Genomic DNA, 16,773 nt, shown 5'->3' with positions numbered 1-16,773 from the left:
TGGGAATGATTCTCAAATCAATTCAGCCTGATTGGAGTGCGCAGCGCGTGCCTGCCTGAAACATTTGATTTGGACATGGGCCTATTTGCGGGGTAATGTGCATATTCTAAGATTCAATTAGATATAGGCGTATGAAACACAGTGTAATAAAGCCGTTGTGGTTATCAAATTATTTGGATACGGTGGAGGTGGTGGGAGACAGGAGGGTGATGGCCAAGCTGTCATCCCTGATGAACAACACCTCCCACCCCATGCAGGACACCCTGGCAGCTCTGTGCAGCTCCTTCAGCCACCGGCTGCTTCACCCCCGGTGGTGAAGGAGAGGTACTGCAGGTCCTTCCTTCCTGCTGCTGTCAGGCTGCACAACCAGCTCTGCTCCCAGCAGACCACATGACACATGACAATAAAAACACTGTGCAATAATAGTTAATATAGTTTTTTTTTCTGTCTGTAAATATTATATTTCAGTTATTGTGTTTTTCTACTGTTTTTATTGCTTATTTATAATACTTGTTTTTTTATTTTATTTTTATTTTTTATTTTCATTTTTATTTTTATCTTGTCTTTCTTACTATGTCTCTTGTGTGCACTTTAACTCTATGCTGCTGTAAGCCTGCAAATTTCCCCGCTGCGGGACTAATAAAGGATTATCTTATCTTATCTTATCTTATCTTATTCAATGCCCCCTGTCTGTCTGATATTGATCTCCGTGTGACTTGCTCATGTGGTGCTGCGCTAATATGTTTGACACGCCGCCTGTGCCTGTGTTACTTGACGACGGGGCTGGAAAAAGTTGGCCGTGTCTTACCTGGCTGTGCTGCACAGCTGCCTTTACTGGTACCTGCAGCATCACCTGAGTCTTTTCTGAAATATTTATAAAGAGATCCCCTCAGGCTTTCGGCTTCTTCCTCTCTTTTTCGCCTTTCTTTTTTTCAGGGCTCCTGACTTGTGCATGTTGAGTCAACTCGCGCACTGACCACTAATGGAATGATGTCGTCTTTTTTCTTCTCCAAAGACCAAACCATTTTGGCATAGGGGTGATAGGGGGTTATTGGCCGTTTTTTCAAGGGCAATGAAGGCAAACAATCTAGGAGTCATTAATTGAATGCAAATAAAGCACTTTTCTTCTCTAAATCAACACATTTTGAAGTATACATACAATAATTAATCCCAACTTCATGGGGGTCCAGTTATGGGCCCCCCCATTCCAGGGCCAGTCCAGGGCCCGGAATGAACAGGCTCATAATATCACTGCCCATCTAGAGCACGGTAGATCGGACTATAATTAAGCATGTGTATTAATATATTAATGTGGTGCTTGGATGTATTTGCCGGGGATAGAGATCCAGGGTCCCCTAAAGCATGTTGGAGGCTCTACACCCAGGGTACCACACTGTAGGTAGGACAGCCGATGGTTTACATCAAACAATGCAAACCATTACATATTATAGTTATAGTTATAGTTTAAAAAAAAAAATAATAATACAATGAAAACTGATTAAATAACTAATACATTATAAATACAGCTTGTGCATGAACATGGAGAATAAAGAAGAACAGTAAAACACCAAAACCTTGACGATGTCAATGGTCGTTATTTGGTTTCAGGTCAACCTAATTTTAACTTTGATCAGGTTTTGATAACTCCTCCTCGATGGGTTACCAAAGGCTCTCTTTGATCAGTAAAATCCTCCCGTTGTCGATCAGAAGGTTCAGGTTTCCTGGAAATGACTTCCTGTGTTTTCATTCATAGATCCCCCCTGCTGCTGCTCTCCTCCACTTTAGAGGCGGAGTCAACTCCAACGAACCAATAGAAACGTATTGTCAGCTCCTCCTTCTGACGTCATTCTGAGAGGACACGCCCACTGGCTACAAATCCAAATATGATTGGTTGATCAAATTGTCACTCCAAACGTTCACGCTCTCATTCCGTTCAACTGTCAGGGCGTTCTATGGAGGACACAGAATACCCCGGATGGAGGATATTCTACCCGGAGACACGGAGAGAAAGAGATCTGATTGGTTGCATTTTTTTTCCAACATTAAACCACTCGAATGCACAAAGCATGGACGAAAACAACAGAAACAAGTCGACGTCATGTTAGATTTTATTTTATTTTATTGATAGAATGAATTAGATATGTTGTTTTATTTATTTTAATAAATACATTTCATTTGGCCTCTCGTTATTAATGAATCCTCCACGGCCATTTTGTTTTCACAGTCACATCTATATTTACATATTTGTTGTATATTAACATATTATTGATACATATTTGGGTTTTTATTACAATGTTTCAATGATGCTTTTGTCTCAGTTATCACAACAGTTTTAAATCGCAAATCTGTTCCTGCAAAGAGACAAACTGAAAACCTTTAAACACAAAGGGCTGATCTTATATTAGAAAAAACAAGTTATTCACTTTTGATAATTATTAATAACTTCATCAACACTGTTTTATATTTAAAATGTATGGGAACACAACATGGCTGAAAATAAATGATATATTTGCAGGTTCTTCTGTAAATGACTTCACCAACAGATTAATATTATCAGAACAATAATTCAAATTAACAGATTTTAATAAAAGCCTCAAGATTTGTAAAAACAAATACAAACATAATTTTACCAAACCTCATTAAGACAAGAGAAATTAAAATCAAGTCAGCTTGAATTTAAGTCTAAACGTAGTTGTTTACAGATCTTTTTTTCTGTACTAAAGAAAAATACAGAATTAAGTCCATAGAATAAAAACAGCAGGTCTCCATTTATTAAATATGGTCTTACTAATAAAGTGCATTTAAATGATTAAAACTTCTTCACTCACCTCTGTGATCTGATGTTGTATCCAATCAGCCTGAGATCAAGTCCTCATCTAAATATCAATCTACATAACTGACTGCGTCCCCACTGGTCTGATATCAAATGTGGAAGATATGAACAATCCACAATTAAAAGTCGGTGCTCTATTAATTTATGGAGTCGAGCAAGTAATTGTATTTTCCTACACTGTCCTCCCAATATTTCAGAATAAAAGCCTTGTGTTAACCAGTGAAGGGATTCTGTTAGCAGAAAGATGCTAGCAGGCTTTTATTGTTATATTAAGTGTAGAGTTAAATAAATATGAACTTGTTTCCTGCCTGTGAAATGTTTTACAGATATAGACATTGAAACTGTAGTAGGCTAAAGATGCTGGTATTACATCAACACACTGTCAAGAAGTCATTTTCACTGTCTGTTAGAAAAAGAATGAAAACATGTTCAGTTCACTTCAGAAAACCAACCTCATAGCTTATTTGAATTATAAGCTCTTTCAGGTGGAAAATGTATTTCCTTATTTCTAACAATGTCTCATTCAAAAGTCATCATTTTCTAGGAAGTAAAACTATATATTGCAGTGCGACTGTGAGTTGTATGGTAATACTTCCTGTCCCTTTGTAGACGTTTCATGACTCTGTGTAGTTGTGTTGAGTCTCTTTGTAGTTCTTTGCCTCTCTTTGTGCTCATCTTGTGTTAGTTTTTGTCTCCTTGTCTGGCTTTGAGTCTCTTGGTCGTCGTTTTGCGTCTCTGTGGTTGTTTTGTATCTCCTTGTGTTTGCTTTGCATCTCTTTGTGGTCATTGTGGTTGTTTTGAGTCTTTTTGTGTCTCTTAGTTGTCCTTGTGTGAGTCTTTGTAGCTGTTTTGTGTCTCTTATTGATCTCTTTTTGTTTGTTTAAGTCTTTTTGTGGTTCTTTTGAGTCGTTGAGTCATTTTTTTCTCTTTTGTTCTCTTTGTTGTTGTTTTCTTTGGTTTTTTTGCGTCCCTGAGGGTGTTTGTGTTTCTTTGTCATTGTTCTGAGTTTTTTTGTCATTGTTCTGGGTCTCTTTGTAGTCACCCCCTTGAGACAAAACAGCAGAGACCATGTGACCTGATAGTTTTAGTGAAAGCAGCTCCGTTCTCCTCCTGATGATGTCATGAACCCAGACACGACAGCGTTGGTTTTCTACTTCACTCTGACCACTGGAGGAAAACTTTGGAATGAAGTGAAATTAAAACTTTATAGAAAAAACTGTTGAGTAGAAAACAAAAGATTTATTTTGTTTCAGAGTGAAAAGCTGCAGATTATTGAGTCTTTTAGCGGTTTGACGTCAGACTAATGTGACACTATCTCTACTATACTAACGCCAACATGTCGCTCTGATCTCTTTTATATTTGTTCATTAAATGATTCTTTATTGAATGATTGATTTCCTCACTACAGCTGCTCCACAAGTTCACCTCTTTAACACAAGTGATTTTTGACATCAGTCCTTAAACCTGCAGATTCCTCCCAAATCATTTGGACTCTTTCAGGTCCTCATTAGTTTCTCACTTTATTTGATCTGTGATGTTTGAAAATCCACCAACTCTCTGAATTGATCAGCCTTTCATTGAATAAACAGCTGAGTTGGTTCTTGATCAGTAGTTTGGTTCAAACTTCTTTTGTCTCTCTTTTGATTTGTTTCTATGAGTTTCCCCAAACTAGCACACCGTCAGTGATGAATGGAAGTCAAAGTGAACAATACAACGTGAATAATGAAGCTTTATTTAATAAATCAATCATTTTATACAGTGTTGTGATGGATTTTGTCATTTTTCCTTTGACATGTTTATGTGGCTTATTATCTAGAATCATCCCAAAACTTTGATTTATTATTATTTCAACATCACTTATCAAAGTTTGTTCATTTGTTACACAATGACACAAGATGATGAATTTAGTTTGTTCTAATCAAAACAACTCTTTACACGTTGTGATTATTTTCCCACAGATGATGAATTTGATCCAGAAAGACTCTTGTTTGACATTCGTAGGTTTTTCTTCACACAAACAAATGTTTCAAACACAACAAAGTTCAGTTTTATACACAAAGTAAAACATGTTTCACACCTTCTCTCAGACAACTGATCATTTCAGGTAATTACATGGACCTCGCTCAGCTCTTTCAGCCATCCATCTGCAACACCACAAGTCCCAGAGAGCTCTCAACCCCCCAGAGTCCAGACCAGCTCAGGTACCCCTCACCTGCTCAGACTGCATTTACAACCACTGAGAGATCAGGTTGGTACTAACTAACATCAGCTGTGTGTGATCCTGTACAGACTGAACTATCTGGTCAGCAGAGAGAAAGTTTCTCTACCAGGAGGAGACTCTCCCTCCTACAGAGAACACAGAGACACTGAGGAACCAGATGACCAGAACCCAAAACCCAGGATAAAGAGGTTCAGTGAATGTGGTGTTGAAGGTGTGGAGGTGGATCAGTGTGTCAGAGGAGACTCTGTAGAAGGACAGAGAGCCAGCAGGACAGTCCACATACACTGCTACTCTACCAGAGGAGGAGGAGGAGGAGGAGGAGGAGGAGGAGGAGATGGGTGTTTCTGTCTTATTGTGACGGACATAGTAACCATCATCAGAGCAGAACAGACTCCAGGACTGATCATTCCATCCAAACCAACAGTCTTCACTGTCTCCTCTCCTTCTGATTCCTCTGTAACTCACTGATATATAAACGTCTCCTCTCCACTCGACCTCCCAGTAACAGCGACCAGTCAGACCAGTTCTACACAGCAGCTGCTTCCAGTGGTCAAATCTGTCTGGATGATCAGGATATGACTGATCCTCCTCCACATGTGTCACCTTCCTGTTGTTGTCAGACAGTTTGAGGTTTCTGTTCACTGTGTTTGTGTCGAGTGTGAGTTCACAGGAATCTGATGGAGAGAACAAGACACAATACAGCTGCAGTTATTAATCTATCATCTGTTCATCTGTTGACACTGTGATGATGACATCAGAGATGTGAATGAGTGATGTCACAGTTTGAAGATGGTTGAATGTGTGCTGCTTTGTTTTCATGAGTCAGATTCAAAGCACACTTACACTTCCTCAGACCTGGTCTGAACCATCGGACTCCAGCAGGCTCCACCCTGAAAGGAGGAGGGGGGTCAGAGCAGCATGGAAACATGGACATTACATCGTCTCATACACAGAGCTTTGTATTCATGTTCACATGGAGCACTTATTATTAATCACATGATATTCTTTTACTTCATGGAGCTTCTTCTGATTGGCCGATGACGACAGCTCATTATGTTCACTTATTCATGTAGCCCTGGTGTAAAAGTTAGGGATTAAAATAAGTTCTTAATAGTTTATTATAAAGTTGGATGAAATGACTCAGTAAGGCAATTAAACTGAAAGTAATTTAGTTTAATAAAAATGGTTAACTGAGAGATTAAGATACTTTAGTCATAAATAAGGCAGGATTTAAATAAGTGAATAAGAGTTGAAATAAACAGTTCTAAACAATATTGAAGGCAAACAGTGAGTAAACTGATTGTGCCTTTAGTTTGAGTTATGGTGTTTGATTTTATTTTGCAAGTGTTTCAATCAGCCCACCTGTGGTTTATATTCTAATAAATATTTATCTGGGTAGTAAAAAAAGGTCAAGAAATAGGGATTGTGGCAGTGAGAAGGACAGAACGCTCAGAAACTGCAGAGAAACATGAAGTAGATGCTTGATGAATGTTCAAGTAAACAGAAGAAAAACTGAAGCTGTGGACACTGAGCTCATTTATTGATTAAATCTCAGTTGATTTTGAATGTTTGTGCGACTGTGTCTGTGTGTAGCTGAAAGTTTGTATTTGGAACAGAGGAGCCATTGTGGACTGAAGGACTGTTGGTTTGTGTTTCTGATGAGTGACCTGTCACACCTCGCTGTCGCCTGGACTGTTGGACAACGAACTGCCTACAAGACTTTCACTGAACTGTGAGTTTGACTTTCTGTGTCTTTGCTCTGCTGAGGACTCTGAAGGCAGCAACACACGGAGCCACGACAGGTCCTGCAACTTTGTTTATTTTGGATGAAATAAATGTAGTTTGTTAAAACCTGGAGCCCACTGTGCCGTTTATCTGTGGTGGGCCCATGTTAGAAATTAAGTATTTATCTCTGAGTAAAAAAAGGGTAAGGGATTTAGCCATAGGAAGCTGAATAGATTTAAGTTGAATGTTGAAATATTTTGTTAAAGCTAATTCAGTTCTGCATATTTTTCCAACTGATTGACTTTATCATTTTGCTAATGTTAATTTGATTTATTTTGAAAGTGCTATGTCTTATTTTAAAGGGGTCTAATTTCTGTTTTTGTTTATTGTCCTCAGAAATGGTGAAGTAAAGCAGTTACAGATCAACATGATGATTCATCAGGAGTCTTTGTATTTGTGTCACCTGATGAAAAGTCCTCTCTTTTTTAGCTCTGTTTTTGGTCTCCACCACCTCCTGAGGGAAATATCTGTCTCTTTAGCTGCTAAATGCTCCACTATGTTCACCAGCTAGTCTCTAATGAGTCTGTCTGCTGTTTGCTACTGAGCAGGTAGTGTACAGAGGCTTCATCACAGCTTGTTGGATGAAAACAGCTGCTGGAAACACTGAGACTGAACCAAAAAGTGTGCTGCAATGCTGCAAAAACCAAAACTAAGAGCTAAAAGAGGCTAAAAAGCTCTGTAGAGCTGCAGAGATGGAGACAATTATCAGTGGGTTCATCACCACCAAATGACTCTTCGCCATTTTAAACAGGTTGATTCTTTGTCTGTTTGTCTTTTCACAATAATGTCTGGACTAAAGGACAACACACACTGGCGGCAGATGAAGAACATCAAATCATCCAACTATTGTTTGATATGAGCCCACAAACCTGCAGCGTGACGACGTTGAGGCATGTCAACCCACCATGATGGCCGTCAACGTGTCAGGATACACCACTGTCCTATTTTCTAATGTTGAAACAAGACAACGCTCCAGAAAAACAACAGTTTCATCACCTTCCCTCCCTGTTCTGGCTCATCCTGGCTACTGTTCCCTGACTACTTCTGTCTGTATTGATCGTCTGATGTGGGACACAAACAGTTTGATGAGTCTCTGGTAGTTTGAGGTCAGCTTGGTGTGTCAGGGTCATATTAACCAGCTCTACCTCCTCTATCAGACTGATTGTCTGTGGCTGCAGCAGGCCTCTTCATACCTGAGAGTTTCCAGTCTCCAGTGTGGATCCTCCAGTACAGCAGACAGCAGCTTCACTCCTGAGTCTCCTGGATGATTGTAGCTCAGGTCCAGCTCTCTCAGATGGGAGGGGTTGGAGCTCAGAGCTGAGTCCAGAGAAGCACAGCCTTCCTCTGTGATCAGACAGCCTGACAGCCTGCAAACACACCAAACAACACACATGTCACATGATCTGAGGGAACTGTGAGGGCTGGAAGGTTTCTGCAGTACTGAGATACTGTCGGCTACTGTGGGGTTACATTAACATTGGTACTGATTGGTTTCTAGTCACAACCAAACACCCACCAATGTCCATCAACAATCTGACAACATTACTGGTATCACTGGTTTCTGATATTTCAAATTATAACAGCAGAGTGAGAAAAAACAATATATTATATGTTTATAGAAATATATTAAAATGTAATATGTGATTGAAATCACACAAGCAGAGATAATCTGATGAAGGTTACGAGTTTACCCATTAATGTAAATCAGGATTTAAGTGGACATTAATTGAATCCTGACCTGAGAGTTTCCAGTTTACAGTGTGGACTCTCGAGTCCAGCAGACAGCAGCTTCACTCCTGAATCCTGCAGGTCGTTGTTACTCAGGTCCAGCTCTCTCAGACTAGAGGACTGGGAGCTGAGGACTGAGGACAGAGCTTCACAGCTTCTCTCTGAGAGGTTACAGTCACTCAGTCTGAAGAGACAACAATCAACAAGAAGAAAAATAATAATAATGTCAGAAAGAACAAAGATAATTTGTTCAGTGAAAGTGGATAACATGCTTGTTGTTCTACACAGAACACGATACAGTTTAGGTTCAGTGTACTCTACTGTATACAGGAAGTACTGCAGTACACCATAGGGATTAGGGGTGGATATTTATTGTTGTTTATTAGCGTTTAATACAAATTCAAGTGTTTCTGTTGTTTCATAACCATCTCTTGTTGAAGAGCCACTTCCACTATGACTGCTCTTTTTCTAGTAATTACAACAAAGACCTTTGTCTTCTCCAGCTGATCTTCTAACATCCTGCTTTGTTGAGACGTTTGGGCCTGTGTTAGGCTGCTGGTTATCACTCTGAGCTCTGGTTTAATCTCACCACAGCAGCTGTGTGGTTGTCTCTTTAGCAGCCTCATCAGCTTCTGATATCATGAAGATCATCACAGTTCAGAACTTCACCTTTATTCAGCTTTACATTCAAGTCTTTGTCTCTCTGTTTACACAGAGTTTTATCTGCTGTCATCAGATCTTCATCAACCTCCTTCATCTCCCTCACACACTCTACAGCCTCATCAGGACTGACATCACCTTCACTGACTGATGGACCACAATGTGAGTCTGTGGAAGCTAAAAACTCTCCTGTCAATCACTTCATTTCTCTACTTCCTGTTACTCTAACAAATATTCAGCTTTTGTTTTCAGTCAAATCCTGAAACCTTTCAGTCAGTGAACTGACCTCAGAGTCTCCAGTCTACAGTGTGGACTCTCCAGTCCAGCAGACAGCAGCTTCACTCCTGAATCCTGCAGGTTGTTGTTACTCAGGTCGAGCTCTCTCAGATGGGAGGGGTTGGACTTCAGAGCTGAGGCCACGACTTCACAGTGAGTCTCTGAGAGTCCACAGCCAGAAAGTCTGTCATGACACAAATATTACAAAATATTATTATGAAAGAGGACACTTAATATTTACTTCCTGCTTCCTGTTTTGATGAACATTTGCTCTTCACATCAGTGGTTCAGCTGATCTTATCTCACTGTGTCTCACATGAAACAATAACTCATCTCTCTCTCTCTCGTACTTGCAGACTTTAAATCTTTGTTTTTCTTTAATCTGCAGATGAAGGGAGACAAAGTGTCGTTACATTGAGGCTTCAATAATGTCCAGTCTGTCAGTGTGATCTGATCCCATGTCTGTCTCCACAACGTTAGCATGAGGCCTTCTTCATCAACATCCTGCAGTTGACCTGAAAAGATCTTGTCTAGTTTGAGGAGGAAACCAGCAGCGTATGAAAACATATGGACTCTTTTCTGGCCTCACTACGACCATCATTACAGCCCACTGGCTATGAAGTAGTACCAACATTTGTCCTCCTGTGCTCTTATTGTCTACTTAATGTTGTAATATAAACTGTATTAACATACTTTAGGACCTCACATCTTACTTCATTGTATTGTATTTTTATTTGTGTATTTAGTTTTCTATTATTTCATTGTGAAAGAGGGAGACATTTCTATAAAACCTGGTGGTGGTGGGGGGGGATGAATGGTTTCCCTGTTTGTTTTTCTCACGTGTATTTGTTTATTGAAAAAATGGCAATTTGGTTTCAATAAAAACACATTTTAAATAATAATAGAAATAATAATAATAAGAACATAAAGAATTCAAACAAATTTAAAGCCGATTCATAAAAATGTATTTAAACAATCTAAGGTAGAACCCTGAATTCAAGTTGGTTTGTTTGTTTTTGTTTTCTGGTCCTTTTTTTAAGAAGGGGGTGTGGCCTGATACAGATCTTATTTAAACTCTTAAGCATAGTGTTAAAATAATCAGGTATTACCTGTAAGTGTGATGATGTAAGACACCTTCAGAACCTCCTCTTGTAATAATAACTAAAGTACATGAACTGATGACTGTAAAATACTGCTATATGTTGTGATAAAATGCTGCTGTGATAAAACCTCAAACACAACCTCTAAAGTCCTTCATTTGTTTTACCAGGTTTGCATGTCGCCTCCATCACCCAAAGGGAGATAAATAGAGGAAGAAATATATAAATATAACATATAACAATCATTAGAAATAAATAGAATAACTGTGTCCATTAACTTCACAGTGTAACACAACCAACTGAAACATAAACATGTTTTCACTGGCAGCATTTGAAACAACAAGAACATCTGTGACTAAATAAAACTGGAAAACTGTTTTAAGAATAATAACAATTTTATATTGTCTATATTTGAAGAACTAAACTCCTGATCTACACGGATTCATAAAGTTAATCACATCTGGACTTACTGAGCCTTTCTGCAGTTCCTCACAGCTGGAATCAGTCTCCATCGTCCCTCCTCTGATGTGTTGTACTTCTTCAGGTCCAACTCATCCAGAACCTCCTCTGACATCTGCAGCATGTAGGCCAGAGCTGAGCAGTGGATCTCTGAGAGTTTCTTCTCTGATCTGTTCTCTGACTTCAGGAACTCTTGGATCTCCTGATGTACTGAGAGGTCGTTCATCTCCATCAGACAGTGGAAGATGTTGATGCTTCTGTCAGGAGAGATTTCATCACTGTTCATCTCCTTCAGGTTGTTGATGGCTCTCTGGATGATTTCTGGACTGTTGTCTGTCTGACCCAGCAGGCCTCCTAAGAGTCTCTGGTTGGACTCCAGAGAGAGGCCATGAAGGAAGCGGACAAACAGGTCCAGGTGGCCATTTTTACTTTGAAGGGATTTCTCCATGGCTCTCTTCAGGAAGTCCTCCAGAGATGGTTCAGGGCTTTTATTGATTCCAAAAAACATCTTCTCAAGAAGAAAGGCTTTGATGTTCCAGGGATGTTCATTTTTCCAGTCTTCCCCCATGAAGTCCTTCAGTACCTCTGTGTTCCTGTTTGTGAAACAGTGGAACATGTAGACGGCAGCCAGAAACTCTTGAACACTCAGATGAACAAAGCAGTAGACTGTTTTCTGGAAGATCACACTCTCTCTTTTGAAGATCTCTGTACAAACTCCTGAGTACACCGAGGCCTCTGTGACATCAAGACCACACTGCTCCAGGTCTTCTTGGTAGAACATGATGTTTCCTTTCTCCAGATGTTCAAACGCCAGCCTCCCCAGCTTCAGAAGAACTTCCCTGTCAGCCTCCATCAGCTCCTGTGGACTCGTCTTGTGTCCCTCATGGTACTTCTGCTTCTTCCTCTTTGTCTGGACCAGCAGGAAGTGTGAGTACATGTCAGTCAGGGTCTTGGGCAGCTCTCCTCTCTGGTCTGTAGTCCACATGTGGTCCAGAACTGTAGCAGTGATCCAGCAGAAGACTGGGATTAGACACATGATGTGGAGGCTCCTGGATGTCTTGATGTGTGAGATGATTCTGCTGGACAGCTCTTCATCACTGAATCTCCTCCTGAAGTACTCCTCCTTCTGGGGGTCCGTGAAGCCTCGTACTTCTGTTACCCTGTCAACACGTGTAGGAGGGATCTGATTGGCTGCTGCAGGTCTGGAAGTTATCCAGACGAGAGCCGAGGGAAGCAGATTCCCCTCGATGAGGTTTGTCAGCAGCACGTTGACTGATGTCTTCTGTGTGACATCAGACACGACCTTGTTGTTGTGGAAATCCAATGAAAGTCTGCTTTCATCCAGACCATCAAAGATGAACAGAAGTTTACAGACAGAGAGCTTCTCTGCTGTGACCTTCTGTAATGTTGGATGGAAAACATGGAGCAGCTTCAGAAGACTGTACTGCTCATCTTTGATCAAGTTCAGCTCCCTGAACGAAAGCAGAATCACCAGACTGACATCTTGGTTTTCCAAACCCTCTGCCCAGTCCAGAGTGAACTTCTGCACTGAGAAGGTTTTTCCAACGCCGGCGACGCCGTTGGTCAGAACGACTCTGATGCGTCTCTGTTGGTCTGGTGAGGCTTTAAAGATGTCGTGGTACTTGATTGGAGTGTCATGGAGGGTCTTCTTCTTGGAAGCTGACTCAAGCTGCCTCACCTCATGTTGGGTATTAACCTCTTCACTCTGTCCCTCTGTGATGTAGAGCTCAGTGTAGATCCTGTTGAGAGGGGGTTCCACTTCCTGTTTCATCACTTCCTTCAGTCACACGTTCACATCTCCTCCTCAGACTGATCTTATGTTCATCTAGAACCTCCTGCAGACCTCTATCTGCTGAAACAGAGAAACAAGAGAGAACATATAAAGACGTGAAGGTTAGAAAGTCATCATCACTTCCTGAAGTCAGAAATAACTTCAAAGTGATTTTTACGTTTATTGTTAATAGTTTTTTTTGAAAAAGCTCCTTTCTCTCTGACTGTGTGTCGGTGTTCATGTTTGATTGACAGCAGAGGAGTCTCAGCTGTTCGTCTGCAGCTCTTCATCTGAACAGCTCACTGAGGCTGTTCTTTCCTACCTGTAATATTTAAACTGATCCACCAATCAAACACACAATATGTTCATGTCCTATTGTGTAGACATGTGTAGCCCACTTATCCCTAGTTTAGTCAGGGAAGGGCCCTGAGTTCTTTAAAACATATAACTCACTCTACAATTACTAATACTTGAGGTTTGGTTGTCTTGCGTTTCTATATTAACCTTGAATGAAATGTGTCACTATTATTATTAACCTGTCATTTTATGCAAACAATTTACCTTTAGACACCTCTATCTAAGGAAATGACCAAACTCCACACTGTAATCACATTTTAGAAATATAACATTTCAATGATTTACTTTGGGAATTTTAAAATAACAAAATAAAAACAGTCTCAATCACTTCAGTTTCTTAAGATAACACGAGTTGCAACAATAATCCCTTCAGTTAGATTTCTATGCTATAACTCAATTAAATTCAAACTCAGTGGGCCCACACACACACACACACACACACACACACACACACACACACACACACACACACACACACACACACACACACACACACACACACACACACACACACACACACACACACACACCACGTACCCGATGAACTCCGTCACTGCACGTGAACTTGCACGTACTTGTTTGTAGCACAAACTGATGAATCCTCAGAGTCCTCACGTCGTAAACAATGAGTTTGTTAGCTATACAGTGGCTAAGAGTCCATTCACTTTGCTAATGAATGCTAATAAAACACTCTGTTGGATACCTATACTAACACGTGGATAACTATGCGATAAACTTTGGGCTGAAATATCTCCAGCTTAGATGTAGAATGAGTATCTGGTGCAGATTGTCTTATTTGCACAAACTTTCACAAATCTTCACATTACGATCCGATTTCACACATGCTTCACTTTAACTTCCTTTCACCTGTGATCCCACCTATCTCAACCAATGAACAACCAGTATTACCTTTATTCACGAATCCTACTTCCTTTAACCACATAAACTCTTCACAGTAAAACAAAAATAAAAGTATACATCTGTACCTTTCAAACTTATTTATGACACTCTACAGTTTTAATCTATTTAAAATATATATAACTTCCTGATTAAAAAACAAAAAGGAATTCAAGGGGCCTCGACACTATTGTGTCTCGATCGTATAGGACAGGCTGTGAGCTAACCAGAGGGCACGCTTGAAGATGAATGCATAATGCACTCAGAGAGAGATGTAAACAGTGGAGAGGAGAGAGACTCTGATAGAACAGAGAGAGAGAGAGAGAGACAGAGAGAGAGACAGAGCAGACAGAGAGAGAGAGAGAGAGAGAGAGAGAGAGAGAGACAGAGAGACAAAGAGAATAGAGATGCACTAAAAGACACTGACAACAGTCACATGCACTAAAAGGCACTAACATGCACCATCGTCCGTTTACGTGCACTAAAGACGAGAGCCGGCCAGCTATGTAAACAGTGGAGAGGAGAAGCTCTTTATTCTTGAGAGAGAGAATGTAAAAATACTAAAACTTTTTTTATTAAAATGTGTTTAATTCAGCAGGTTTAGCATGAATAAATGATACCTTTTACCTTTGTGTGAATAAATGATACCTTTTACCTTTGTGTGTTTACATCATTGTCATCCAACAAGTGTCCCTGTATTAAAACAACAAGTCCTGTTTCCAGACCTGAAGACATCACAGAGAAATGGACAGTCTTACTTTGTACAGAGCTGGTCTGACTGGCTGTCTGCAGTCCAGCTCTTGTTCTGGATCTGGACAGCAGCTCCTCCTCAGAAACATGACTCCTCTTCTTCTCTCTGTGGAGACATTTCTTTATCACTAAAATCATTTGTTCATTGTTGTTTAAATATCCAGATTTGGACAAAAGTGTCTTGAAGCTCAGACGTTCACAGAGAATAAATTAAAGTGTTGTTACTTCTCTGTTTGAATTCAGCGTTCAGTCTGTAATGAAAATGTTCTTTTATTTCAACTCCTTTATTCTTGAAGTCTTTCATAAAAAACCTGCTTTCATAAACACTAATTAGCTGCTTCTCCTATCTGGTTGTCTTATTTAACATTTAGTGATCTGCCTGTAGTTTGTTTATAACAAAGTCAACACTTCCTGCAGCTCCTTCAGAAAAAAGTCCTCCATTAAAGAGAGCTGATTTTATCCTTTACTGTGTCACTGTGTCTTTGAGCAGCTTAGCTTGAGTTGGTTCTGTTTGAACTGAGGTTAGAAGGTCTAAATGTTGTGGTGGACCAACAGTCTAAGACACAGCATGTAACAGTGGAGTCTCAGGTTCAAGTCCACACTCTTTACTTTTTTATGTCTGTTTTCTGTCACTTTCTTACGTCAAATATCAAATGAAGGCATGAATTCAAATATAATATAAAAACAAAGTGGTCCAAATGTACAGTTGACCATTTCCTGTCTGTTTTTTTCAGCAGATAACTTTTACATCAGTACTGCTCCTGGATGTTTGTTCTTGACCTTCAGGAACAATATATGGAGGAGAGAATCTAAACTCAAAGGTCCACTTACTAATGATTTAAAGCTTTCAGCTGAAAGCTCTGAACCACTAGGAAATAAACCTTTGAGCTTCATTTTTAGTAGTTATTTAAAGAACAAACTCAAACATCAACACACAGAATCAAAGTGAGCAAAGCTTTTCTAAAAATGCTTTTTCAATGTTGCACATTATGATGTCACATTCAAGAACACCTGAGGTCTGAACAGCTGATTAGGTCAAATATGAGAAAATGAATTAAACATTTGAAGCACATTCTCCCACATTATGAACAGTGACTTAAAGTTTGGGCAGAAATTTGAGTATTTTCTTGAAGAATAAATTCTGAAATGGAGGTTCTCAGGTTTTTTGCTCCAGAGAAAAACATCAGTAGTTTGTGGCTATAAAACCCAGACTAAGATCATCTTAGTCTGAAACAGTATCTGCACTAATAGTTCTGCATCAGCAATATAAATCTTTGAGCAGAATATTTTGTCTTCATCCTCAATGCATCATCTTCATCAGGTCAGCTCACAGTAAAAACAGTCTCTTACTTTGTGTCTGAGGGTCCAGGTTCATTACTGAAGTCTGGAGGAAGATCATTGGACCAATCACTCTTCATAGACAGACAGCTGGATACTGGAGACTCTGCTCTCTGTCTGTACTGAACTCTGCAAACACCAACATGATTTTATTCATAATGAATCCTTGATAACAACAAAGACATTAAAGGAGCTCTGAATACACAAACTACTGTTACTGCTGATATTTAGAAGGTTTAACAGTTTGTATTAGTCCTCTTAGATTACATTACAGCTTTTCTAGGTGACTGACAGCGGTCACTGATAATAAGAGGAAGAACCTCAAACTCAACTTAAAATCTCTAAATCAACAGAAAACATTGTCAGAGGTACAGTAACTGAAAATGACTCCTATTAATGAGTTAGCAGCAGTTCTCTTACTTTGTGTCTGAGGGTCCAGGTTCATTACTGAAGTTCAGAGGAAGACCTTTGGACATGTCACTCTTCATAGACAGACAGCCGGAGACTAGAGACTCTGCTCTGTCCTCCTCTTCCTCCACACAATTACTCATCTTCTGATCTGAAGTCAGTCTGAGAG

General features: G+C 39.8%; 1 protein-coding gene across 1 annotated transcript in view; it reads right to left on the bottom strand.

Moving 5' to 3' along the window:
- Positions 1–4,544: 4,544 nt before the first annotated feature.
- Positions 4,545–16,773, bottom strand: part of LOC129116412 (NLR family CARD domain-containing protein 3-like) — a 12,685-nt gene continuing 456 nt past the window's right edge. The window contains 10 exon segments of the mRNA XM_054627315.1: positions 4,545–5,728; positions 5,898–5,944; positions 8,033–8,206; positions 8,578–8,751; positions 9,514–9,687; positions 11,074–12,833; positions 12,835–12,935; positions 14,867–14,964; positions 16,209–16,325; positions 16,617–16,766. Coding sequence (XP_054483290.1) covers positions 5,157–5,728; positions 5,898–5,944; positions 8,033–8,206; positions 8,578–8,751; positions 9,514–9,687; positions 11,074–12,833; positions 12,835–12,935; positions 14,867–14,964; positions 16,209–16,325; positions 16,617–16,747 — 3,348 coding nt within the window. The 5' untranslated portion in view covers positions 16,748–16,766 and the 3' untranslated portion in view covers positions 4,545–5,156.

This window comes from Anoplopoma fimbria, unplaced genomic scaffold (assembly GCF_027596085.1).
Source record: "Anoplopoma fimbria isolate UVic2021 breed Golden Eagle Sablefish unplaced genomic scaffold, Afim_UVic_2022 Un_contig_8541_pilon_pilon, whole genome shotgun sequence".
NCBI classification, from domain to species: Eukaryota; Metazoa; Chordata; class Actinopteri; order Perciformes; family Anoplopomatidae; genus Anoplopoma; species Anoplopoma fimbria.
This window is presented reverse-complemented; position numbering and strand designations above follow the sequence as displayed.